General features: G+C 36.5%; 2 protein-coding genes across 2 annotated transcripts in view; both read right to left on the bottom strand.

The window, feature by feature from the left end:
- Positions 1–1,477: 1,477 nt before the first annotated feature.
- Positions 1,478–6,213, bottom strand: LOC107553001 (PH domain leucine-rich repeat-containing protein phosphatase 2-like). Its single transcript, XM_016235067.1, has 2 exons — positions 5,979–6,213; positions 1,478–5,532 (listed from the first exon to the last, which is right to left on the bottom strand). Exons 1-2 carry the CDS (start codon positions 6,198–6,200, stop codon positions 4,258–4,260), a joined length of 1,497 nt encoding a protein of 498 aa, XP_016090553.1. The 5' UTR covers positions 6,201–6,213; the 3' UTR covers positions 1,478–4,257.
- A 1,088-nt stretch (positions 6,214–7,301) lies between these two features.
- Positions 7,302–25,707, bottom strand: part of LOC107553000 (PH domain leucine-rich repeat-containing protein phosphatase 2-like) — a 53,019-nt gene continuing 34,613 nt past the window's right edge. The window contains exons 5-15 of the mRNA XM_016235066.1: positions 24,119–24,273; positions 20,615–20,761; positions 18,878–19,108; positions 17,002–17,204; positions 16,851–16,911; positions 14,417–14,512; positions 12,476–12,631; positions 8,965–9,165; positions 8,684–8,846; positions 7,744–7,874; positions 7,302–7,593 (exon numbers count right to left, since the gene is read on the bottom strand). Coding sequence (XP_016090552.1) covers positions 7,476–7,593; positions 7,744–7,874; positions 8,684–8,846; positions 8,965–9,165; positions 12,476–12,631; positions 14,417–14,512; positions 16,851–16,911; positions 17,002–17,204; positions 18,878–19,108; positions 20,615–20,761; positions 24,119–24,273 — 1,662 coding nt within the window. The 3' untranslated portion in view covers positions 7,302–7,475. The remainder of the gene's footprint in view (positions 7,594–7,743; positions 7,875–8,683; positions 8,847–8,964; positions 9,166–12,475; positions 12,632–14,416; positions 14,513–16,850; positions 16,912–17,001; positions 17,205–18,877; positions 19,109–20,614; positions 20,762–24,118; positions 24,274–25,707) is intronic.

Here is a 25,707-nt window from a genome sequence, read left to right as displayed (position 1 = left end):
TGCCAGGGTAAAACCACAATCACACTGCGCAGATTTACAAAGACTTAAGACAAATGTTTCTGTGGTGGAGTCAGAACTTGGAAAAGCAGAAACATAATGAGTCTTTAAAGGTGATGTGTGTCATTTCTGCGCACTAGCACTACTAAATGGAAGTGCAAAAATGATCAGTTTTCAGTCAAGTTTCTTGAACACTTCCCTCATCTATCATTGGTCAGACAAACAGTTAGCCCCGCCCCTAAGCTTGCACCATTGGTTGAATCTGGTTGCCTTAAGCGCACACAGATGTTTTGATAAATCTAGAATGTTTGCACTTTTTACAGGAATGAACCTATGAATAGCTTGCATAAGCTGGGAGAGGAGGAAGTGTTTTAACTTGCTTTAAAAAAAAAAATCACACACATCACCTTTAACTTCTCAAGTTAACCTTTAAATTCTTTCCTTTTGTTCTGCGTAAGTGCTCACACAAGAGTTGCAAAGCCAGTTATAAAATCAGAGAAAGTTACCGAGCATTCAATAATGTGCAGAAGACGTAAAGGAAGCTTTGTCTAGCTTTTATCTGTTTTTGACTAGTGTTCAGTTTGAAACTAAACTTGATCGAGAACATTTTCTAGTGCAATGCCCAAACTAAGACACTGTGCTAACACACTGGCAAACAAACTAGCCTAATAACATAAAAAGACCCCCCCCCCCCCTGAAAATGTCCTATAATTATAAACTATCATTTAAAAAAATCTACTAGTGGGGATATTTGTAGAACTGTGCTTTGTGTTCTTCCTGTAAGCATATAATTAAAGGGATAGTTCACCCCAAAAAAATAATTTTTGTTACTTACTCGCATGTGATTCCAAACCTCTATGACTCACTTTCTTTTGTGGAACATAGAAGATATTTTGCGAAAATACTTTTTACTTTTATTCTTCGTCCATACAATTGAAGCCAATGGTAGCTAAAACAGTGACATAATGAGAATGTTGATTTTTGGTTCAACTGTTCCTTTAAGAATCACCATTCACGAATGAATGTAAACTTGATGGCTATTTGCATATAACATCAAGCAATACTGTATTTAGCCAACATTTTCAGGAACTCGAGTTTCACCTCAACATGTTTTGGCCAGGAGAGCACAGAGCACAAATGTTTAAGGGATCTAAAATACAACATTTTTCCACGTGGCAAAGTAACTACGGTAGTATAGTTGCCTAGGCTGTAGAAACAATAGACACTATCTCCACAACAGAGCACTGCACGTGACACCCACAGACATGCACAAATTTATGGATTTTTCCCAGTTCTATTCTTCAATTTTCAGATTAATATTGATCAATCTAATTAGACGCGTATAATTGTTGCATATATCATTTTTAAATATGATGCAGATAGACATCATGCTGTAGGTATATAGAAGGTCTGAGGTGCTCTTGAAGTGGTAATAAAGTGGCTGTATCAGTGAAGTTCTCTACCATTTCGGTTTCCTTTCAATGTTAAAGCACTGCGAGGGATGAAAGGCTCCTATAGCTAATAACAGACTTGGGACTACATCTTGCAAACAAAGCAAGCCGTCAAATGCTTGTACTCTGCCTCTTAGCACAGTATGAATCAGCATGTTGTGCCTCAATAACCACATCTCTCCATTCAACCAAACTTAAGAAATGACATTTTTCAGGGGTTATAAAAGAAAAAATACATAAGAGGCCACAAATCAAAGCCTAATGATGATTTTATATGCATTTCGACAAAATGCAATTCTTAAATAGGTCTATGTATATAGATTCTCTGAGCTATGTACAAAGTGCTTATACAGTGTAAAACCATTTTACTTTATAGGATTGTACAATAATACTTGATGCACTTAAGCATACACCTCTAAATGGTTAGGGATCAGTTTCTAGAAAATTGTACTTCACATTTTTGAGTGCAAAAAAGGGAATTGGATTATAAACACTAAAGAAAAGATTGAGGAAAACCTGCTTTAAGGCCATGACAGAAAAACCCCCGATGAGTCATGCAGGGTTGCTGCGTCCATGCCACTGGCTTCAGCTCTCAGTAGCATCCAAGGGACGACCGAAATACTCAAAATAACCTACCTTTCCTTCAAGTACCACTACTACGCATCTTTTGGCACAAGAGCTACAGTTTCAGGTCTGTAGGCAATTATAATTAACCCCACAAACATCTCTCTAGTGCTTGAAGACAAGTTAATGGCAGTAAAAGTTCAAATTCAAAACCTTCCTGGATGTTAAAGAAGGGGATTCAGATTAGTTAAATGGCGGCTTTTTCCTCATACATATAGCGAACACAAATCTGTATGGAAGTTTGGCACAAAGATCATTGCCATCTGACCATGGAGAACATTAAAAAAAACTAAAAGAAAAACACTCAAAATGTCCACTTATAAAGCATAGAATTCATCAAATGAATCTTGAGATGAAATGGCTTAAACATAATATCCGAGCATACAAACACACTTAAGCTCAATTTCAAGTTGATGACTTACAAATTCTGAGACTTCTATGAGATTCAGTTTCTATTTTGAAGTGCATTAGTGTCAATGGGAACTTGCTTCCTTTGTAAAGACTATGAATTATTTGAATCTAATGAATTATGAGAGTACACCTAATAAATTATAAACATAATTTAATACAACTGATGCCCTACAATTGGCAAAAGAAAAAAAAGGGCTTCAGATAACATCAGTAAATGCAATAACAATTAATAATGGGCTTTGCACTCGATTGTCCCTAATTTTAAATCCCCACTTAAATGTAATAATGAGTTGTGTAAATTTTTTTTATTTATATATATATATTAATTTCAGGGAAAACCCTGAAAAAAAACTGTGTTGTTTCCAATAAACACCACTAGATGTCTCCTCAAACCGTGAGCACAGTGTTTTACTGCACAGAATTCCCTGATACTGTGATTGTGGCAATGACAAACTCAAATGACCCAATATAGTCTCTTTCCTCAGGTCCCCTGATTCAAATAAAAAACAAACTCTGACCAGCCTGTTTCCTTATACGTACCATGCATGGCTAAAATAGAGCACACATACCCACACACTCGATGCACAATACATGATATCATATGCCTGGTACCTCTCACATAAAAACCTAAATGTCAGCTGTTCATTTTCTTCCTTGAATATGAGATGATGAAAAAATATCCCAACCTCACTCAGATCAACAGTAAAACCACACTACTACAAAGACCCAATGACATATTTACGGCCCAAGGCTCTATAGCATGGGCTCTGTCATGTTGTCATGGCAGACTCGAAACTTCAAGTACTCTAGACAACCCGAGACAGCTCAAGTTATGATTTCAGACAGGGTTGTGAGGTCTTTCTGCTCCCCAAATGACCTTGGCCATAAAGGTGTGACGATGCTTCCACTGAGTATTGGATGTAGTTTTTGTCTCCATCTCACTCTGACCTCCATCACTAGACTGATTCCCTCTCCAGGATTTGAATGTTATGTTGGGGTCGTTGTACTCTTCTATTGTGCAGAGGGCTCCAGAGACCCCCATGGCTTTGTCTGGGAGATCCCGTATGCATACAAGAGAGGGGATCAGGGAAGCTGGAGAATGCTCTGGTCTTTTTCAACAATACTTATTTCCACAACGACCACTCTTTTCCATGAAATGGAGCGGGATTATTCCAGCAGGTCAGATGGGGAAGAGATCCGTCTGAAATATTCCTCACAGACTTCAAAAGTGCAGATTACGGACTAGTCGCCACTATGGGAAGGTAGGAGAACAACACTGCACGTACACCAGAACAGTAAAGGCTCTCTGAACCTCAACCATCTTCAAGAGGCACTTTTCTCATCTTTTGGTCTCAGTTTAGCTGATAGTATCTCTCCACGAGAAGGCAAATGTGATCATTGAAGCCTACTTAAGCCTGTGACCTTTGATATAAAGGGCGAATGTCGAAATGAACTCACGCATGGTGATGTATGAGGTACTCCAGCTCCATGCTGTGGTTTTTGGTCAGGAATAGCCCATGTTTTTCCACAATCTGAGACCTCAATCTTCAAGATTTCATCGGTCCTGACATTTTCACCCATTTTCATCCTTCCTTCCTTGACTTGGATGTGGCTACACCACCACAGATCAGCCCAAGAATGCACATGCAGGGACCCACACGTGATGACGCTAAATAAGAACTGGATTATCTCGAAGGCAGGAAGAGCGTGCTAGCCTCTTTGATGTGGCACTATGATGCAGATATGCTCCAATGATGTGGTCCTCTTGCACCAACTATAGAGCTGTGTCATAGACGTCCTGTTGCAGGACGGTGGTGGGGTGGAGACTGGGGATGGTGGGCTGAGGATGGTCCCAGTTGGGGTCTCTCGCTGAGGGTAGCGTTGAAGGAGCCGGCGGCGGCCCGGGAACCACAGGGCTTTGACCTCTCATTTGCTCCCGAACATCCTGCTCCAGACTAGGCGGTATAATTAACTGGTCTTCCGGGTCTTGCTGGGCTGGTGCGGCAAAATATCCAGATTTCTTTTTTGGGGCCTCGAGTGCTACTTCAATGATATTGTGGCTATCCTCGGGAGCCACTACGGAGCCATTAGATAGCTTCTTCCCGAAGAGGCTGGAGGTTGAAGGAGACTTCTTCAGATCTGAGATCTCTCGGCCACATACAGCCAGCAGGCAGCCGTTGGTGGCAGAAACCACCACGCTGTTTTTCCGCCACATTTTGCTGTTGGGATAATCCGAGCCCCTCGAATCATGCCGGCAGTCCAGGTCCTTGGGACTTTCCGGTGGTCCGGAGCGCAGCTGAAAAGCGCAGCAGTGGATGTCCACTTCCACCTCTAGCTTGCTCCCGTTTGAGATGACACCTTCTAAAGGAGCCTCGTCATCGCTGTCAAGTCCATTGTCCGATTGGTTGCTTGAGAAGGTGGCGCTGGAAGGTTGCCGCTGGAATAGAGCCAGGTGCGCCCCTGGCCCCAGGCTCACCAGTGGCCCCATGTTACACAAGGTAGCAGTGGGATGCAAACTACAGCGGCGCTCCGGGCGAGCCGTTGGTCCCGAAGAGGGGTGCTCGTCCGAAGCTGTGGACCCAGCCTCGCTGCCCACTTCCGAAGCTGACATCTCGCTGTTAAACTCTGAGGCAATGCCACTGCTAGAAGACAGTGTGGCTGGGTCACCAGGGGACACGGAGATCGGTAAAGGTGTTGGGGCAGGTGGTCCTCGGGCTTCTGTGTTCGAGAGAGGAGGCTCGCACGTACAGCTGTCTTCTCCGATATGCAAAGCTACCACTACTGCTCCAACATTATCCCGGCACCCATAGCTCTGTGCCAGCGTGCAGAGCTTTTTGGCAGCAGCGCGGGGGTCTCTGACAGCTAGCACAGTGCTCACTGCCTCCTGGTAGGAAACCTTCTGGAAGAGTGCTTTGTTTCCTAGGATCAGGAACTCATCCTGGGAACACAGAGGCTCTGTGTGCACCCAGGGTTTGGGAAGCACCCAAGGAAATAGGTAGGAACAGCCAAGTAACCGTGAGCAGCATGTCACCCCACTCACCTTGTTATCCTACAGAACAAGAGTCAAATGATTAGAGACACAAATAAGCTGCTGCTTCTCATTCATGGCCATATTGACAACAATAAACAGCATGATGCATCAGCCAGTTAGCTTACAGACCTTAGTCAGGGTAGAGCCATATTGAATTTTTGACAGGAATGAACACAAGGCTAAGAGGTGAGGGATAGTAGTAAGGTGGATGGATTGCAATGGATTGCAATTATTATTCATGCTGATTATTCAGCTGACGAACCGTCTTTCCCCAAAAGGAGAGAAAACTGCATAAAACAGTTTTGAAAGTTGTCAGAATGACATGATCTAGGAACTTTATACAGCATGTGCCATTATTACGACTGTAAGTCTATCCCTCACAGCCTGGTTTTCAGCTGCGTCCAATTCCATATGGCGTCTAACCTGACTAAGGTCTATGGGATGAACTGAGAAGGAGTCAATACCTCAGTGATAATAGCTTTTGCCAGTTTGACACGCTCCATCTCCTCAGTGCTCTGTTCTAGGCTGAAAACCTTCGAGAGGGCAAGAGGTTGCCCATCACGACACAGTACAGCCTGGCAGGTGCCTACGTTGGCCACAGTGAGGCTAAAGTAGTGGCCAGGCTCGGAGGACTCGTGATGGATGTAACAGAGCAGAGCAGAGGCACCAAGCTTCTGGCCTGCCATGCCAAGTTTCCTGCAAAAATGCACGACAGCAATATGAGAAATGCATTTATTATTCATATAGCTAAGAATCTAAATCAAAAGCTCTGTCTGAAATATGGCGGGTTCAAGTCATATTGTTACAAGTTGAATGGCAAGTCATAATTTCGAGTGGGTTTTCTTGGATTCCAGAGCCCAGAGTTCAGGGCATCAGTGACAAAATATGGCGGATGCAATAATGTTTTTGTTTTTTGCTCTCAAACTAGCTAAGTTGCTTGTACGAACTATGATAGTACTGTACAACTATGATAGAATATATAATATCTTTAGGTTTACAGAACCTTCATGAATTGAAAAAAAACGCGGTTATTCTAACTTTAAAAAGTTATATACAATGATTTTTAAGAAGGTTCTTTTCAAGAATTTGAATTCTTAAGGTCTGTCTTAAGAACAAAGAAGTATTTTTGGGAATAAAACAGATTCGGGATTACTAAATATTAATTTCTTACGCAAGAAAACGGCAGTTAAGAAAATAATTTTATTCTTGCAAATATTTCGTGAATCCAGCCCTGATTCACCAAGAAAAAGGTCTTCTTTTTTTTTAGATTGACACACTATTGAGACTGGCTTGATGGAACTTCAGCACTGAATTTCCAATTCAGAAGTCCTGTCATGCATAAACTAGACCGATCATTGTTTACATTATCAATCATTGGTGTCTCATTTCAGAAAAGTAACCTTTACATTCCAAAGAAAGTAAGAAATCATAGTAATTAGGCCATTATCAAACAGTCAATTTTATAATGGCTACTTTTCTGAAATGAGACAACCTATACGTTGTATATGGCCAAACAAATGTGACCTAGCAAGTGTTATGTTGCAATGCTTAGTATTTAAAATAAGCCAATAAATTCAATAAACATCTTACCTTTGGGGATTTAAGACAAGTTGGAGGTTATTCTAACTTTAAAAAGTTATATACAATGATTTTTAAGAAGGTTCTTTTCAAGAATTTGAATTCTTAAGGTCTGTCTTAAGAACAAAGAAGTTACTTAAGAAGTATTTTTGGGAATAAAACAGATTCGGGATTACTAAATATTAATTTCTTACGCAAGAAAACGGCAGTTAAGAAAATAATTTTATTCTTGCAAATATTTCGTGAATCCAGCCCTGATTCACTCTGACCAAGAAAAAGGTCTTTTTTTTTTTAGATTAAGGCTTCCTTTAACCAAACCAAAGAACACTGACAAACACACTCATCGTTTCCAAATCTGTGACTCTCGTGTCTCCAGATTTTGCTCACTTGTTCCTTTGCCCACACATCTCAGCGTAACCATGATCCCACAGGGTGGACGTGCCCTGTGCGTCTCCTGCTGTCACGGCTGGCTTCTGGTCCAGCTTCAAAGTACTGATGTGACTGGAAGAGAGGAGGACACCGAGATAAAGACAAAAAACACACAAAGCAATTAACCACCCAGGTCTATGAGGGTATCAGAACATATTGATATTCATCAGCTGCATAATGTGCAATGTGTCCCCCGGAGGACTGCTGTTAGTAGCATCTCACCTGAAGAGGTTGAGCGTTTTATGCTCTAACATGAGGCTGCTGTTGCCGGTCAGATCCAGCTCTTGTAGGGTTGAAGGCAGAGAGTCCGGCAACAGGATTTCTGTCTGCTCATTACAGCTCACATCTACTAGCTACACAAAGAGCAGACAAAATACAACATTCTTCATGTGAAACACTGAATGTGGAGTGTAACAAACAACAGCACAATTTTATTGGATCTGGGGACAAAAACGATAAAAAATAACGTAAAAAAAACCCCAAACAAACAGTAAGTAAAGGAAAACTTTTTTCTTTTTTTTTAAGTTACAAATTATGTTGAAGAATGTAAAATACACTGTGAAATAAAGCGTAAAATAAAATGAAGTGTTTAACAAACAACAGCCAATTTTGTTGGATCTGGGGACAAAAACGATAACAATAATGTAAAAAAAACAAAAACAAACAGTAAGTAAAGTAAAAAAAAAAATTATAAAAAAAGTTTTCACTACCGGTGGAAAGTTTGGAATAACTGAGATTGAATGTTTTTTTTTTAAAGAAGTCTCTCATATTCACCATGGCTGCACTTATTTGATTAAAAAATATAGTGAAAACAGTAATATTGTGAAATATTATTACAATTTAAAAGAACTGTTTTCTATTTTAATATTTATAATTTATTCCTATGATGGCAAGGCTGAATTTTCAGCAGCCTACAGTCTTTCAGAAAGCATTCTAATATGTTGATTAGAATGAGAATTTAAACATTCATGTCAATGAACTTTGATGATAGCTACCAAACCTTTTCTTTTGTAACTTTAATTACTGCAGCTGCTATGCAGACATTAAACTATTACATTTTTAGATATTCATTTGTTATTGCCACCTGATGACTCTCTGGTTGACCCTTAAGATCCTTACAATATTTAGGGGCTTTGATATGTCCTGTCCTGAAGTCACAGACCTTGATCTCGGGGAGGCTGAGGACCTCTGGGAACACGCTTATATGGTTGGAGTGGGCGATGAGCGTGTGCAGTCTCTTGCAGCTGGACACGGTGGAGGGGATCGTTTTCAGCTTGTTCCCACTCAGATTCAGTTCCTCCAGGACCTCCAGTTTACCGAGTTTACTGAAAACATAACAAACAAAGGAATCCATGGTCATTTACACCAATATCAGAACACTGATCTTTCTTGAAACATTTGATCTAATTTGATTAATAGGCTCCTCCCATCAAGGTCCCGTACCTAGCAGGGAAGGACTGCAGTTGGTTATAAGCCATATGCAAGACCCGCAGGTTCTGATGCCCCACCAGTAGAGCAGCGCAGTTCTCATTCAGGTTGTTTCCTGTGAGATAGAGCTCCTGCAGGGTGCTGAGGCTCTCCTCCGATTGGCTGCTCGGCGGGATCGTCTCCAGCGCATTGGCAGACACATTCAAATACTTTAAACTAGTAGACGAGAAGAACAAGGGAAGACAGGTTGGTAAGTTTACAAACAGTACAAGTAATGTTGTTTAAATAGAAAAAAAAAGGAGGTTTATGAAGCAAAAATCATTGCGGACACAACCAAAGCCTCAGAGCTGCAGCACATCTTTCAGCATTAGAGATGCTTAATGGATGACAAGTAAATTAAGCCACAGGAAATGGAAGAGCTGCGGGCTCATATTACTGTGCCTCACTGAGCCGTATCCTCCTGTACACATCCATGAGAGGCTCTGGAGAAGCATGTCACTTCCTCTGTGCTGCTGCGGATCCAGTGTTGTGGAGTAACTAACTAACTACAAGGAGCAACTAACTAAACTACATTTCCCAGTAGCCTGACAGTTGTTCAGCTGTGATTATATATAAATTATATCATTAATATATCATTAAGATACTATTATAGTTTATATATATATATATATATATATATATAATGTTATTAGTTTATTTGGGAATACTTCACAATAAGGTTTCATTAGTTAACATTAGCATTAATTAATTAATTAATTTCAGCATTTACTAATGCATTATTAAAATCAAATATTGCATTTGTTGATATTATTTAATGGACCTGAGCTGACATGTATTAACAATAAACAATTGTATTTTTATTATCATTAACAAAGATTAATAAATACTGTAACGAAAGTACTGTTCATTGTTAGTTAAAGGGTTAGTTCACCCAAAAATGAAAATTAGCCCATAAATTACTCACCCTCAAGTCACCCTAGGTGTATATGACTTTCTTCTTTCAGATGAATCCAGTCGGAGTTAGGGCTGCACGATAAATCGAAATGGAATGGAGATCGCGATTCGACAGAAGCTGTGATTGTCATGCGTATCTTTCAGTGAAGCACGGTTCTGTGATCAGCAGTAAATCTCCATTCAAAGGCCAGAGGGCGCTCTCACGCTGAAACTCCAAATACGCCTCGCAGAAGAAACCCAAAAAATGCCTAAAGCTGCAGCTGAATAAACAGAAGATTCAACTGCTTTCATTAATTCAACGTGACTAATAAACACACGACTACGGCAATATATAGTTTATCTGAATTCTTATTATTATAATTTTCATTAAAATAAAGTATATTCATAATGCAATGCCTTTATCACTGCTTAAATACTATGAAATATGTTGCGTGCCTTATTCTGTGTAAGAAGCCATATCATCTCACAGAAGGATTTTTTTCAAACAAGTTTGGAGTAAAAATATGTTATTAAATGTGGTATTTTCACATGCTTTCAGATGGAGCAGCATTTACTTCACAGAGCCGCAGTTCACTGAGAAGCGATGCAAACAGCTGTCATTATCGCCAACGATTTCTTCGATTTCAGAATCGCGCAAAAAAAAATCGCAGACGTAACTTGTCAGTGAACTACGGCTCTGTGTAGTAAATTCTGCTCCATCTGAAAGCACGTGATGATTTCCTGCTGATTACAGAACCGGCATTACTATCAAAATGCGCATTACAATCGCATTCGATTAATCGTGCAGCCCTAGTCGGAGTTATATTAAAAATTGTCTTTGATCTTTCAAGCTGTTTAATGCCACTCAGCGAGTGTTGCATGCATCAGTCCAAAAGCAGTCAAATAAAATGCGCCCATCCATTTAAAAAAAAAAAAAGTGTCTCACACGGCTCCGTGGGGTGAACAAAGGCCTTCTGTAGTGAATCGATGCGTTTTTGTAAGAAAAATATCCATATTCAATGTAATAATCACTTTAATGTAGCTTGCGCTCACTGTTGTAAAGGGAAGCAGCTCCGGGCGGATGATATACTGTATAAGGTCAGCTTTGCGCATGCGGCGCTCAGAAGTGACGAACGCAGAAGTGCAGCGGAGAGATCAAAACAAAACAACGGTCACTAATTAGAAGTACAAAACGAGGATTTGTAAAGAAGAATGTCGAAGGATTTCAATATAAGCCAAGAGGAGACTTGTTTTCCTTTGCTAAAGTAAGGAAACTTTGCTTCCTTTGCTCCTGTTAACAAACGTTGGTTTTCACGAGATTTTTCTTACAAAAACGCATCGATTCGCTACAGAAGGCCTTTGTTCACCCCCCGGAGCAGTGTGAGACACTTTTTTTAATGGATGGGCGATTTTTATTTAACTTCTTTTGGACTGATGCATGCAACACCCGCTGAGTGGCATTAAACAGCTTGAAAGATCAAAGACCATTTTTAATATAACTCTGACTGGATTCGTCTGAAAGAAGAAAGTCATATACACCTAGGATGACTTGAGGGTGAGTAATTTGTGGGCTAATTTTCATTTTTGGGTGAACTAACCCTTTAATGCATTAACCAATATTAATTAATAGAACCTTATTGTAAAGTTTTACTGTTAGCTTTTTTTATCATTTTTATATCTTTGTATTTTATAATAAGTTAACTAAATTAAAATGAGAACTGTTGCTCTGGCAACTAGCGGAAATAAAATAACCTTTCACTATTTATATTCTAGTTTAGTTTAGTTAATGTTTATTTTATTTCAAGTAAAAAATTTTCTGGTTTTAGTTTATTATAATAACCCTGTTGTTTTTTTTGTATTTAGTGTAAATTTAAGTGTAAATCTTTCACTTTAATAAAGATTCATCCATTTCGTTATATATATCAATATGACTATTAAAAATAAATAAATAAATAATAATAGTACTGTAAATAATACTGTAATAGTACTGTAATACTGTAAATAATAATAAATGTAATATAATAATATATAAAAACTGCAAATAGTAATTATTATTACTAAATTAAAATATCAAAAAAAATATTTTATTTCAAGTAAAAAATTTTCTGGTTTTAGTTTATTATAATAACCCTGTTGTTTTTTTTGTATTTAGTGTAAATTTAAGTGTAAATCTTTCACTTTAATAAAGATTCATCCATTTCGTTTTTTGAGTCTACCCTGAATAAATGATAAATGACATAATCTGATATCTAATTAAAAATACTTTGCACAATTAAATAACTTAAATGTGGTTGGAAACTTTTCTTAGTAGCTTTACTTTAGTTTAACTACTTTAAATCTTGAGTAGCTCTGAGTATGTATCTGTTGTATCGTAGCGTTTTTTTATTTCCAAAGAGCAGTTTGCTAAGTTCCTGTAAAAGACCAGGATGTCTGATGAAGAACTCAAGCAGCAGGACTAAAGGTCCAGAGCAGAGAGAGATGCGGCAGACACAGAGGAAAAACACAAGGAAAATGGAGAGAGAAAGAGAAAACAGAAAGCACAGCCCGGAGAGTAAGATGAACAGAGAGAGGACAGAAGGAGGGAGTGACCTACTTTAAGGCTTTGTAGAAGAAGCTCTCTGGTAGTTCCTGCAACGTGTTGTGCTGCAGGTCGAGTGTTTCCAGTGGGATGTGGTCGAGCAGGTCAGCCAGTCTCTCCAGTCTGTTGTTACCAGCCAGCAGTTTACGCAGACTCAGACTGCTAAGAAATCTGAAAGAAGGCGGGATAGAGAAAGAAACAGACTTCAAAAGAAAAAGCACTGTTTTTGGTTTCATGCTTAAGACATAGTTTTAAAGTTTTAAATGAGGGAAGAAACTCAAAAGCAAACAAACCATCCATGCCTAGACACCTTTACAGGGATCATTCATCAAATAATGAAAATCCTAGTATTATTTACTCATCCTCATGTCAATCAAAACCCATTTACTGTTATTATAGGTTTTGAGGGGGGGGGGGAACTCTGTGATTTACAATTGTGATTTCAAATGCAATTTTTAATTTTGATGAAAAAATTTTGTGATATATATATATATATATATATAATATATATATATATATATATATATCAATATGACTATTAAAAATAAATAAATAAATAATAATAGTACTGTAAATAATACTGTAATAGTACTGTAATACTGTAAATAATAATAAATGTAATATAATAATATATAAAAACTGCAAATAGTAATTATTATTACTAAATTAAAATATCAAAAAAAATAATTTAAGCTGCAACAGGATTTTCAGTAAATAATAATAATAATTTAAAAAATTTCACTGCAAAATAAAAAGAGCATTTAAGAAAAATAATAAAATGTAATTTTACAGTGCAATTGTAAAATTACAATATTACTATTTATCGCTGCAACTGAAGATTTTATTGAGTAAATAAGTTTTCATTTTCATTACTATTTTAATGCTTTACTGTCAAATAAAAATGAGTATTTAAGAAAAATTATTGAATGATATAATTACATCACACTGAAACAAGCGATGCATATATTTATTTATTAAATCCCACTAAGCCATATCACAATTTCAGTTTTATTTTGATTAATCATGCAGCCCTAATATACACACAACCCAATTTCTAGCCTTCTGAAGCCAAACAATAGTTTTGTGTGAGGAAAAGACACACATTTAAGTGGCATTTCACTCAAATATGATTTAAAATATTATTTACACCTTTTTATTTATATAATAAAATATTATTGAATATAATCTAAAATATTATTTAAACCGGAATAATAAAAAAAATAGCATTAGTCATTGATTCTTGTATTTGTTGTAACCAACTATGCTATGAAGAATGGCATGTGAGAGCGGCAAGTGAAGATTTTCAGTGAATAACATTTCCGTTTTCATGTTTTTTTTGTTTTTTTTTTACAGACGTGGTCAATAATGTAGCTGCATGAAGACTCTTCAAAAAAATTTCTTCTCATGGAAAATATAACAGCATTATGGGTTTGGAACGACATGAGGTTGACTAAATAAAGACAGACTGAATTCTCATTTTTGGCGAACCATTCCTTTAAAACACCAACACAGCATTTTCATGCGAGGCAAAGAGTGCAGCACTCACAGTCTCAAATGGGACACAAACTTCAAGCCGCATATTATCTAATTTGTGCACGGCTTTTAGCTCTTTCAGATGCAAATGACTGAATGTTAATGTGGAATTAGCTGGAAATGGTGCTTTCATCTGCTTGGCGTTTACATTTACTTTGCTTTGAGACAGCAGAGTGGCCTCATCAAGAGCCTGCTGATGAACGCCGGCCCGTTTCTATTCAGATCCACCGTCTGGCCAGACAGTCACTTTAACCCACATCATTCAAATCAAATGGGCAATTTTTGTTGAATAAATAAGTACAAAATGCTGACATTAAGATTCTGGAATGGGAATCAGGAGGAGAGTTTCTTTTTAGAAACTGAGGAAGATGCAAAAGCAGTCTAAACACACACACACACACACACACACACACACACACGCACCTGGCCGGGAGCTCAGACAGCAGATTATGGGAGATGTCCAGCACCTCAATCTTCCTGCTGTCACACACCCAGTCTGGCAGGTATTCCAGGAGATTCCTGCAGGAGGGATGGGAATTAACTCCAGGCTAATTACATCAGAGCATTAGCATTGTACAGGAGTGCGCAGGGTAAAGGACATGACTGGAGCGAGCTGAGCCTCTTGTAAATGAGCTGATCAACATTTGGTCACATTTGCATTACAATGTGCATGTTAAGTACACTACTAAGTACTAGGGCTGTCAAAAAAAAATTCGAATTTAGAATATTCGTTGAATTTCAAATATAAATCCACATTAGAATGCAAAAACGCTGCATTTGAATTTTAGGTGTGTGTTAAGGAGGCAACGATGTAAGTGTCGTTGCATTATAATGTTTTAGATGCGGCGCTGCTGCGTTGTTCATTAAAAATATTGAAAAAGAGAACATCAGTGCGGAGAAGATGGTGTTTACGTCAAAACTCAAACCAAGCCGTTCACACAGAACACATATTTCGCACATTTTCTAGAGGGACATCTATCACTGTTGCACTCGCGTCTCGCACAAAGGAGACGCATGTTTAGAAAGCCATGTAAAATTAATGCAAGTTCAACTTTGAAAAAAACATATATCGAGACTTTATGGCAGGTTTCCCCCCCATCCCATTGCATCTCATGTTTTTAAATGAAAAATGTACTCTGTGTGATTGGCTTTCCGCCCATTGTATTAAACTATGCATACATGATGCATATGCATGTTTTGTTTAAAGTTGTTTAAGCAACTTAATTAATTATAATTGTTTTATAAACATTATTTTATACAACTAACTGAAATTATTCATTTTAAATTCGAATATAATTAGAATTGTGATCATATTTAAGTACAAAATTCGAATTTAGTTTTTCAGCCATTTTGACAGCCCTACTAAGTACAGAGCAGTGTTATTTTAGTATTATTTATATCCTTTTACAGTATTTATTAATATTTTAAATTAGCTTTTATTTTTATATTTTCAGTTTTCATAAGTATTAGTCATTTTGTAATGCACTTCTGTCATTTTTAACTGAACTTTATTTTAACTTTAGTTACAGTAAAGTTTTTAATCGAATATTTATATTTTGTTTTATTTCAGCTGAATTTAACAAAGTTTATCTTTAATTATTATTAGATAATAAATAGCATTAGTTAAAAAAGATAAATAAAAATACTTTGTTTATTTAAAGGTAACAACACTAGTAGAGAGACGTACTACTAAACAACATGTAAACGAATAATATGCAATTCATTTTTATAGTGTAGATATTTGTGATTGCTCATTATTATTACTAGTGCAGATGCACATTTTTTTATTTTCACATTTCACTAATTTTGTTGTGCTTTTGTTATTATTTTTTTTATTTGATCTAAATTTGTTTTAGCTTTACTAATTTAAGTTTATTAATTTATTATTTTATTTGTATTAGTTTATTTGTATTATTTTTCTCTGTTATATGTTAAGTTTTTTATGTTACATTTTTTAAATTTTATTTCAGCTGTATTTCAATTAACAAAAAGTTAATATTTAGCTGATAAAAGATAATAAAAATAGTTTGTTAAAAAAGTTAGTTTTAGTTAACGATAACACTGGTACAGAGTTGTATTACTAAATTACTAATGTAATTAGTTTACAGAGATATTGGCAAATTACACATTATTATTATTTGGTACTATTGCTAATATTGTAAAAATGTTGTGATTATTGATTATTAATAACTTTTATTAACTAGCTGCAACCACAACCAGCAAAAATACTTTTTTGGTCACTTATAAAATGGTCACTGGTCCAAACTTGTGCATTAAACATCATATGTGACCCTGGACCACAAAACCATAAGTCATAAGGGTCAATTTTTCGAAATTGAGATTTATACATCATCCACAAGCTGAATCAATAAGCTTTCCATTGATGTATGGCTTGTTATGATAGGACAATATTTGGCTGAGATACAACTATTTGACAATCTGGAATCTGAGGGTGCAAAAAAAATCTAAATATTGAGAAAATCGCCTTTAAAGTTGTCCAAATGAAGTTCTTAGCGATGCATATTACTAATCAAAAATTAAGTTTTAATATATTTACAGTAGGAAATTTACAAAATATCTTCATGGAACATGATCTTTACTTAATATCCTAATGATTTTTGCCATAAAAGAAAAATCAATAATTTTGACCCATACAATGTATTTTTGGCTATTGCTAAAAACATACCCAAGTGACTTCAGACTGCTTTTGTGCTCCAGGGTCACATATATGCTTCGACTGACTTTGATTTTAGTGCTTTGTGCAGCATTTTTGCTTTTAGTTTGGACAGAAAAAACTATTTGCTGCTAGAAATGTTTGTTTCACCAATGATTAGGACACCGAATGAATGTCAGTTACCTTGATAGGTCCATATGTGTGAGCTGGCTGGGAACAGGGTAGATGTTCACCGTGGTCAGACCTATGAAAGATCAAATAGTGATTACACAGGGTGAGGCCTGTGGATGGAATCCTCTGGTTCCTAAACGATGCTGTGGAGGTCTGTACTCACGGTTGTCACTGGCGTGGAGTGTGCGCAGGGTGAAGCCGCTGAGGGTCAGGGCTCCCAGCTGGTTCCTCTGACACTGCAGGGTCTCCAGACTGCAGGCCGAGCTCAGGTCCAGAGACGTCAGCTGGTTGTCTCGCAGGTCCAGCTGGGTGAGATGTTTTACAGGCTCCAGAATTTCGCTTTTAACACTGCGGAGGCCATTTAACCTGCACACAAAAACACAGGCCTAATGTCAGCTGCAGATATACTGAAGAGCAACCCAAGTGAAGAATCCAAACGGCAAAAATAATGTTGGTGGACAAAGAAATGAATAAAAATGATACACACAGAAAATGATAGAGATGGAAGAGTGGAGCTCCGAGACACTACGCATTGAGTGTTTGTTATCTTTTTATGTAATTACAGCTATTATATTAAGTTCAGAAAATAAGTGTACTGTAGATTTTGCTTGTGCAAAAAACAACAACAACACAATGTTACATTGCTGTTTTTTTTAAATATTGAATTATATTAAATCAATATTATTTAATATTGTTATAATCTAATTATAATAGATTTATATAATAGATTTCATTTATAATAATAGCAAACATAAATAGATATAAAAATGTTAAGCATATAATAATAAAAATGAAGCAGTGCGACTGTTTTCAACAACAACAATAATAATAATAATAATGTTTATTGAGCAGCAAATCAGCATATTAGCATGATTTCTGAAGGATCATGTGACACTGAAGATAAAAATAGTAATAATGCAAAATATTATTACAAATTAAAATAGCTGTTTTCTATGTGAATATATTGTAAAATATAATTTATTTCTGTGATCCAAAGTTGAATTTTCAGCATAATTACTCCAGTCTTCAGTGTCACATGATCCTTCAGAAATCATTTTAATATGCTGATTTGATGCAAAAGAAACATTTCTGATTATTATCAATGTTGAAAACAGTTGTGCTGCTTAATATTTTTGTGGAAAGTGTGATATATCTATATATTGTGTGTGTGTGTGTGTGTGTGTGTGTGTGTGTGTGTGTGTGTATATATATCTATATCTATAGATAGATAGATAGATAGATAGATAGATAGATAGATAGATAGATAGATAGATATATTCAGGATTCCTTGATGAATAGAAAGTTACAAAAACAGCATTAGTTGAAACAGAATTATTTTGTAACATTCTAAATTTTTTTACTGTCACTTTTGATCACTTTAATGCATCCTTGCTGAATAAAAGTATTAATTTCTTCAAATAAAATACTACTACTACTACTACTACTACTAATAATAATAATTATAATAAAAACTAGTAGGAAAACTAAGTCTCTGATCCAAACTGTACATTCTGCTTTGTTTTCTGAGTTATGTCTGTGGACGATCAGTATCTATAAACATATTCTGCTATTTTGTGTACAAAGTAAGTGGAGATAGTCATATCATTTTTGAAATTATTTTTTACATCAATCTATTATTGTAGTATGATCTATTTCACTGCCCATAGAAAACTGTGGCTGGATGCTATACATGTCAGACAGATGGTCTAAAATTGACATTTTAGGCCAGAATACTGTGCAAAAAAATCACCAGATTTGAGTGCTGTAGTTTGGCTGCGTGTGACAGAGCGACCAGACAGAGCTGTGCTGCCGTCACCTCTGTGATTTACTGATAGCTGATCTTATTACATTACTATTGCATATTGATCCTGCATTATGCATAAAGTCTGCGCTAAGAGTAATAACACACAGACAGGTGACAGACAGAAGAGAGAGAGGAGGAACAGAAGGAGACGGAGGCGAGTAAAACTGACAGCAGGACGCACAGAGATAGACAGATATGGAGAGAGGGAAAGGGGAAGATGTTTCTAAAGGCTCACCGTAAATCAATACTCTTAATGTGAGTCATTCGCAGCAGGCTGCACAGATCCAGAGTGTCCACCCGGTTCCCCGCCATCGCCAGCTTGTCCAGGGCACAGAGGTGCTCCACCACGCCGGGGACGTGAGGGAAATCATTGAAGGAGAGTCCCAAGCTGCAGAGCTGCGCGAGGCTGCCCAGCTCCTCCGGAAGAGAATCCAAGCGATTCCCATCCAAACACAGCGTCTGTAAGCTGAACATAACAGTCTATGAATGCACAGCCAAACATACTCACTTTAAAATATGCAAAATGATAAAGTGGTTACTATGATATTAAAGATGCTATTTTTTACATTTTTGTCAATATTGTTAATATTTATAGGGATGGGTATTTTCATTCAAATTAACAGATTTGAAATTCTTTTATGACATAAAAATCACATTACAATATCATTTTTTGTTTTGTTTTATACTTGTTCCAGAACTTATGTCCACAAACTTTTGGCCATATAGCATATCTACAATGTTACGGTTACGGTTATGCTGAAGAACTATATTTCTTATATGAACCATTTTTTATTGACTGCCAAATGCATAAATATTATTATTAATAAATGCAATCATTTATTGAAGACTGGTGTCTTTTTTTGTCATATCTCTCTTGCCATTTTGCATCATGCCTAAAAAAAAAAAAAACACTTAACCAGAATCCATGGCCTCACAGAATGTTGCTTTAATAAATTAATCCTCATCATATCATATCATACCATATTATGGTTAATTTATGAAACAATTATATTTAATAGAATTTGTGAGTTTATATATTATAAACATACTATAATATATATTACAATGGTTAATTTATTAAAGCAACATTTTATGAGATCAAGCATTCTATAATAATATAATATAATATAATGGTTAATTTATTAAACAATTATATTTAATATAACGTGCGAGTTTATATATTATATTATAAACATTCTATAATATATATTATAATGGTTAATTTATTAAAGCAATATTTTATCAAGCACTCTATAATAATATAATATAACATATAATATAATATAATAAATTACTATAATGGTTAATTTATTAACCAATTATATTTAATTTATAATTTTAGAGGTCATGCATTCTGTATTATATGATATTATATTATATTATATAACATACTATAATATATATATTATAATGGTTAATTTACATGCCTCCGTCATGTTCAGAGCACCTCATATAAGCCGAACTGAGAGCAGTAAAACTAGGCTGATTTTTATGCTTGATTTAATCTGCTAGCGTAGTATGCACAGCTGAACTTCATGCATTTCACTGGCTCATTTAGGGGGGAAAAAAGAAGTTCGTTTGACAGGCTCTTTGGTAGCGCACTTGAATATAGCTGACTGTAATCGCAGGAGCAGCTGCGCTATAAAGCACTGAATATTTTAAACACAATCATGCAAATCAAAGGATTATTTAGATTATAACCCATAATCGCTCTCATTATTTTGTGCGATGTTTTTCAAATGACCTTTTTGCACTTCATGCTGATTAGAAAAAGAGAGAGGTCACTTTGGCAGGAACAAAAAGGAGCAGTGACTTGAAATATGAGTTCAACTAAACAAGCACATATTTTCTGTTTTAGATCAGCTACAGCAACAAACAAACAACAGTATATTATTATCCGGTTAAAGTCTGGCCAAAAGAGCAGCCGCAGACGGTGTGTTGTGCACAGTAAGGTGGTGTGATGTGTGCTGACCTCTGGAGGTTTTCGAGGCGGGACGGGACAGCACTGAGGCCGTTGCAGGACAGATAGAGCTCCGTCAGTGTCTGGATCTCACACAGCGACTCTGGGAAGACGCCCAGCCCATTGTGAGATAGATTTAAGCTCCTCAGCTGGGCAAATCTGTGGAAATATGCAGTACTCATGCTTAGAGGTCGACTGATGTATCGGTTTTGCCGATTAATCGGCACCGATAGTTTTTTGCTGGAACTATCGGTTATCAGCAAAAATCCATGCCGATAGTTTTCCGGGTTGCGTCCATCGCTGGAATGGCTGAGAAGGGTCTGCTGTCATTATACAGTACGAGAACGGCCTCTAGTGGTTGAAATCACTGACAGCACGTACTATTTGTTTAGACACGTGATACTGCATGCTGAACAGAGCGAGAAACTTCAGACGCGGATTTAAATGCAGCCGACAGAAAATCCTGCCGCGCCACATAGCGCCATTCACATAGATTTCCATTAAATTACATTATATTTGTCCCGAATTGTTGTTAATGCTTCATTTATAGAGCTATAATATAGATCTCGCTTTATCTTTCATCTATGCCTCATTGTTCGTTCATTCTTGAAGTAAACTTGTGTCCGTTTGGTGATTAAATAAACTGTTTTAGACCGCTGCTCGTTGAACTCGACGCGTCCGGAGTGTGTGTGATACCGGTGAGTTCTCCTAGACTCAACGCTGCGCTTTTATTTTGAGTAGATAATCATCAAGTGTTCAAGAATAGAAGAAGTTAAAGTGTGAGAGTATCCATACAATATCCATATGTATATAAGTTTAATGCTATGGCCTTTGTGTATATATTTAAAGATGTGCATCTTTAAGCATGAATGTTGAAATGAAATGGTAACACTTTAAAATAAGAGTCCATTTGTAGCATTAAGATTAATGAAAGCTGTGTAATGAAAGTAGTGTTCCTTGTTAGAGTGTGTTAATTTCAAAATGTTTATTATTATTATTACTACTACTAGTATGGTTCAGTACTGTTTTTTTAATAAAGCATTATTTTAGTTTTTGTTCAGTATCCATTTTAAAATCTATCGGTTAATTAATCGGTATCGGCCAGTGTGGTCCAACCTAGCTATCGGTATCGGCAAAATCCACTATCGGTCGACCTCTACACATGCTTATTTCCTGATGATAGGACTCTATCATGAGACACGAGAAACACTTATGCATAATGGATTTACATCATATGCATTTATTAGGCAAGCAAACGTTAGGCAGAAGAAGCCTGACAAACTGTTTCTCTACATACAGTATATAAGACCAGCAATTATGAAAAATCACCAAACAGCCAACACACAAACATACCGGATCTCAATCAGTCAATCCTTCTGTTTCTGATTTTAATAAATACTTATATTAATAACTGATTTGCTAATCACAATTTATTTATTACAACTTTTACTGTATTAAATAAAATAATCTTATTGCAATAAATGTAGAATTTTAGCATAAAACTATGGTGAATTTCTGTAAAGAACTGTCCTGGGGACAAATTAATTTTGAGTTTTGATCCAAATGTAGACAATATCTGCTGGGAGACCAATGCAGTACTCATCTTTATTATCCCATGGGGATAATACATTTTCTTTCAGTAAATTTTGCAGGTTTGACAATCGACTAAAGGACAAGAAAAACATCAAGCACATTCTATAAATATTAAAAATAAATAATTAAGTAACGTGCCATATAACATTTATCTTTATTGCATATTCAAGTCCTAAAATTCCATATACGTGCACTGATGATGTGGTTGGGAGGAAAGGCACTGACACAGCCGTGGAGGTGGCAGCATATGCTGAGATCACGGCTCACACACACACACACACCACCACCACCAGCCCACGCATCCTGCACCGCCCACCACACACAGTTACTAAATATATGACACAGCTGAGACAAACAGAGAGAGAGAGAGTGAGGGAGGGAGGGAGAAAAGACCAGAAAGGAGAGGCGTAAAGGAGCAAAGCTTTCTGAACATTTTCTCAAGTAGTAACATGACAGAGAAGCTTCTTTCATTAGACAAAAATGTATGGGTTATATTTCACCCCGCAAATCAACACAAATAAACTATGATGCTAAATCTGGAAATAATGGCAATATCTGGAAATGGAATTTTTACAAATGTGCAAATTTGAAATGTAAAAGAAAATAAATAAATAAATATGTAAATCCTGTTTTTAAATCCTATTTGCAAAAAAAAAAGGGGGGGGGGAGAATTAATAATTACATAGTATTATCATATTTATTAATATTTTTAGTTTTATTTTTATATTTTTGGTTCTCTTTCTTTTCAGTTTTATTAGTTTTTGTTTTTTTAAATATTCATTTTGCTTTATTTTTATTTCAACTAAGTTGTTAAGGCAACATTTCTAGATTTTTTACAAATTTAAAATTTTGTAATATATATAATGTTGATTGGCTGCTGCTTTTTTTGCAAGGTTAATATATCTATCTATCTATCTATCTATCTATCTATCTATCTATCTATCTATCTATCTATCTATCAATGGAATATTGCAGTGAAGTGTTATTTTAGTACCACTGATTTCCTATTTTAGTTTATATATATATATATATATATAATTAGATTTTACTTTTAATATTTTCACTTTAATTTTAAAGTTTCAACTATTTTGTTGTTTGACTTTTTTTTTTTTAATGTCTAAATAGTTTTAGTTTTAGTTTTAGTTGCTTTAGTACTTCAAGATAAATGAAAAATGTATTTCACAATTTCCATTTCATAAACTACCCAGTTTATTCTCACAGTCAATTGAAATGCAAAAATATATCATTTAAATGGTCAGTTACATCATTCTGTACCACTGTATTTACATATAATTGTTTTAACTATTGTACTGATTTCAATTAATTTTTATAAAAAAAAACAGTATGGTTCATTATAGTAGAGGGGGGGGGGGCTTATTGATTTTAAAAAATTAGGGACAATTTAGGCTTCTTATACATTTTTTCTCTTGATTTCAGGGTGAAACATGACCTGGACATTTCTTTTGCATAGAAAAATACAAATGGCCTGTTTATTACTGCTGTGTCCTCATATAACAATAACCGTACTGATTTAAATACCACTAATCATAGTAAACGTGTGATAGCATCACCCCTCTGTAAGTTCCCATTTAATGATGCTCTTATTTCTTGTGTTTGCACAGAAGTGGCTGTCATTGTCATAGTGCATGCACAGAATAAATAGCTCTTCTACCATTTAATATGAGACCACATCCCAGCGGAAACAACAGCCTGAATATACGCACACGTTTGTGATTATGTAAAGAGCATTCAAGCAAAGGTTTTTCTAAAGCACACCTACCGTAGCAGGAAAACAGAAATGATTGCTCTGTTCTCCTGCTATTCTGTCCACTATCTAAATACAGCAGACAGACCATCACGAAACCTCACTGAACAGTAAGATGCTCTAATAAGCATAACAGCTGCATTTAAAGCTGAATTCACCGGTTGAAGTTGATGAGTCCTCCAGGGCCGTCCAGACTCATGAAGTTGTGCCGTAGGTTGAGGTGTGTGACGTCCTGGCAGTAGAAGAGATACTCAGGCACTTCTTCCAGACTGTAGCAGGATAAATCCACCAGACTGATAGTCTGAGACACCACCTACAAAACACACAGCTCATCAACATCCCGCTCTTTACACTTCCATATGATGCTATACGGCTAATAACAATCTTCAATGCAACATCAGATCAGAGTACTGCAAGGCCATGGCTTGAATGGTTTATTGCTTGAATGAAATGATGGAACAATGGTAAAAGATAACCAATGTTATGCAAACATGTATTTATTTAGCTAGTTAGCTAAATAAATCGGTTCAATAAAGCAATAAGCCCCAAGAAGCCGTGGTTAACAGAGAATTTATTATCGGTTATATATTCACTGTAAACCACGGCTTCACAGGGCTTATTGCTTTTAGAAAACAGTTATTCCATATACGTAGTAAGGTTTCACAAATAAAGTGTAATGATGTTAATAAAAACAGCATTCTTCCACCAAACAATGTAGTTCCTAATAAACATTTGTGGTTCCAACAGAGTGGTTGCAGAGCAACACAAAGAAGTAAACAAAGGTGTATGTTTGTAGAGCAATTTACAACAGCTTCGAATGCGGCTCAGCCAATCAGAATCAAGGACCGGAACTATCCGTTTTATAAGAAGTTTTTCTGACCGTTATTTCATGTCAGGTTTTACAGGGTTAAAGGCAGGGTAAGTGATTTCTGGTAGCCAATGTTGATATTTGAAATCACCAAAACAAACACGCCCCTACCCCAAAAGGGTATCGCCCCTATTTTGATAGCTCCGCTATGTAGAGTTGCTTTATTGCTGAATTCGTTTCATAATTGAGCTGAATTCCAACACTATTGACTTTTTATAGTTGAGTTAAAGGCAGGGTAAGTGATTTCTGGTAGCCAATGTTGATATTTGAAATCACCAAAACAAACACGCCCCTACCCCAAAAGGGTCTTGCCTCTATTCTGATGGCTCCGCCCCACACATACGTACGCAACCCAGGCAACGATTAGTTCTGTGAAACAAAGCAAAACCAATGTTACACCATGTCTACACCGGATGTGAGCCGCGAGGGAAAACTGCTGCCGGGTTCTATTTATGACGTGCTGACACAAATTTCAAATGGTTTTCAGCGGTCGTTTGAGCGCGTCCAGTGTAGGCAGACTTTAGCTGTTGTAGACACGGTGTTACTCACCTATCGAGAAGAAGCAAAGCAACCTCGGCGTCCGATCGCAGGCCTCCGCTCCTTGAGTTCTCTCCAGCGCTGGAAAGCTGATCCGATATTTACACGGGTCCTACTTCTTGCCTTATCGTTCCGCAGACGTTTTCCTCTTTTGTTTTTTATCCGCCATCTCTATCTTTCTGTCGCTCGGCTCGGCTAATATCCGTCCCATGCACTGAACGCGCTCTCCTCCACATCACGAGTAGACACACCCCTTATTGCTGATTGGCTACAAGTTTGTTTTGCTATTCGGCCCGAATCAGTTTTCTAAAGTGTTTTTGAAAAATTACATACCCTACCTTT

This window comes from Sinocyclocheilus grahami, unplaced genomic scaffold (genome assembly GCF_001515645.1).
Source record: "Sinocyclocheilus grahami isolate Dianchi unplaced genomic scaffold, SAMN03320097.WGS_v1.1 scaffold462.1, whole genome shotgun sequence".
Classification (NCBI taxonomy): domain Eukaryota; kingdom Metazoa; phylum Chordata; class Actinopteri; order Cypriniformes; family Cyprinidae; genus Sinocyclocheilus; species Sinocyclocheilus grahami.
The sequence above is the reverse complement of the archived record's forward strand: the minus strand, read 5'-3'. Positions and strand labels throughout refer to the sequence as shown.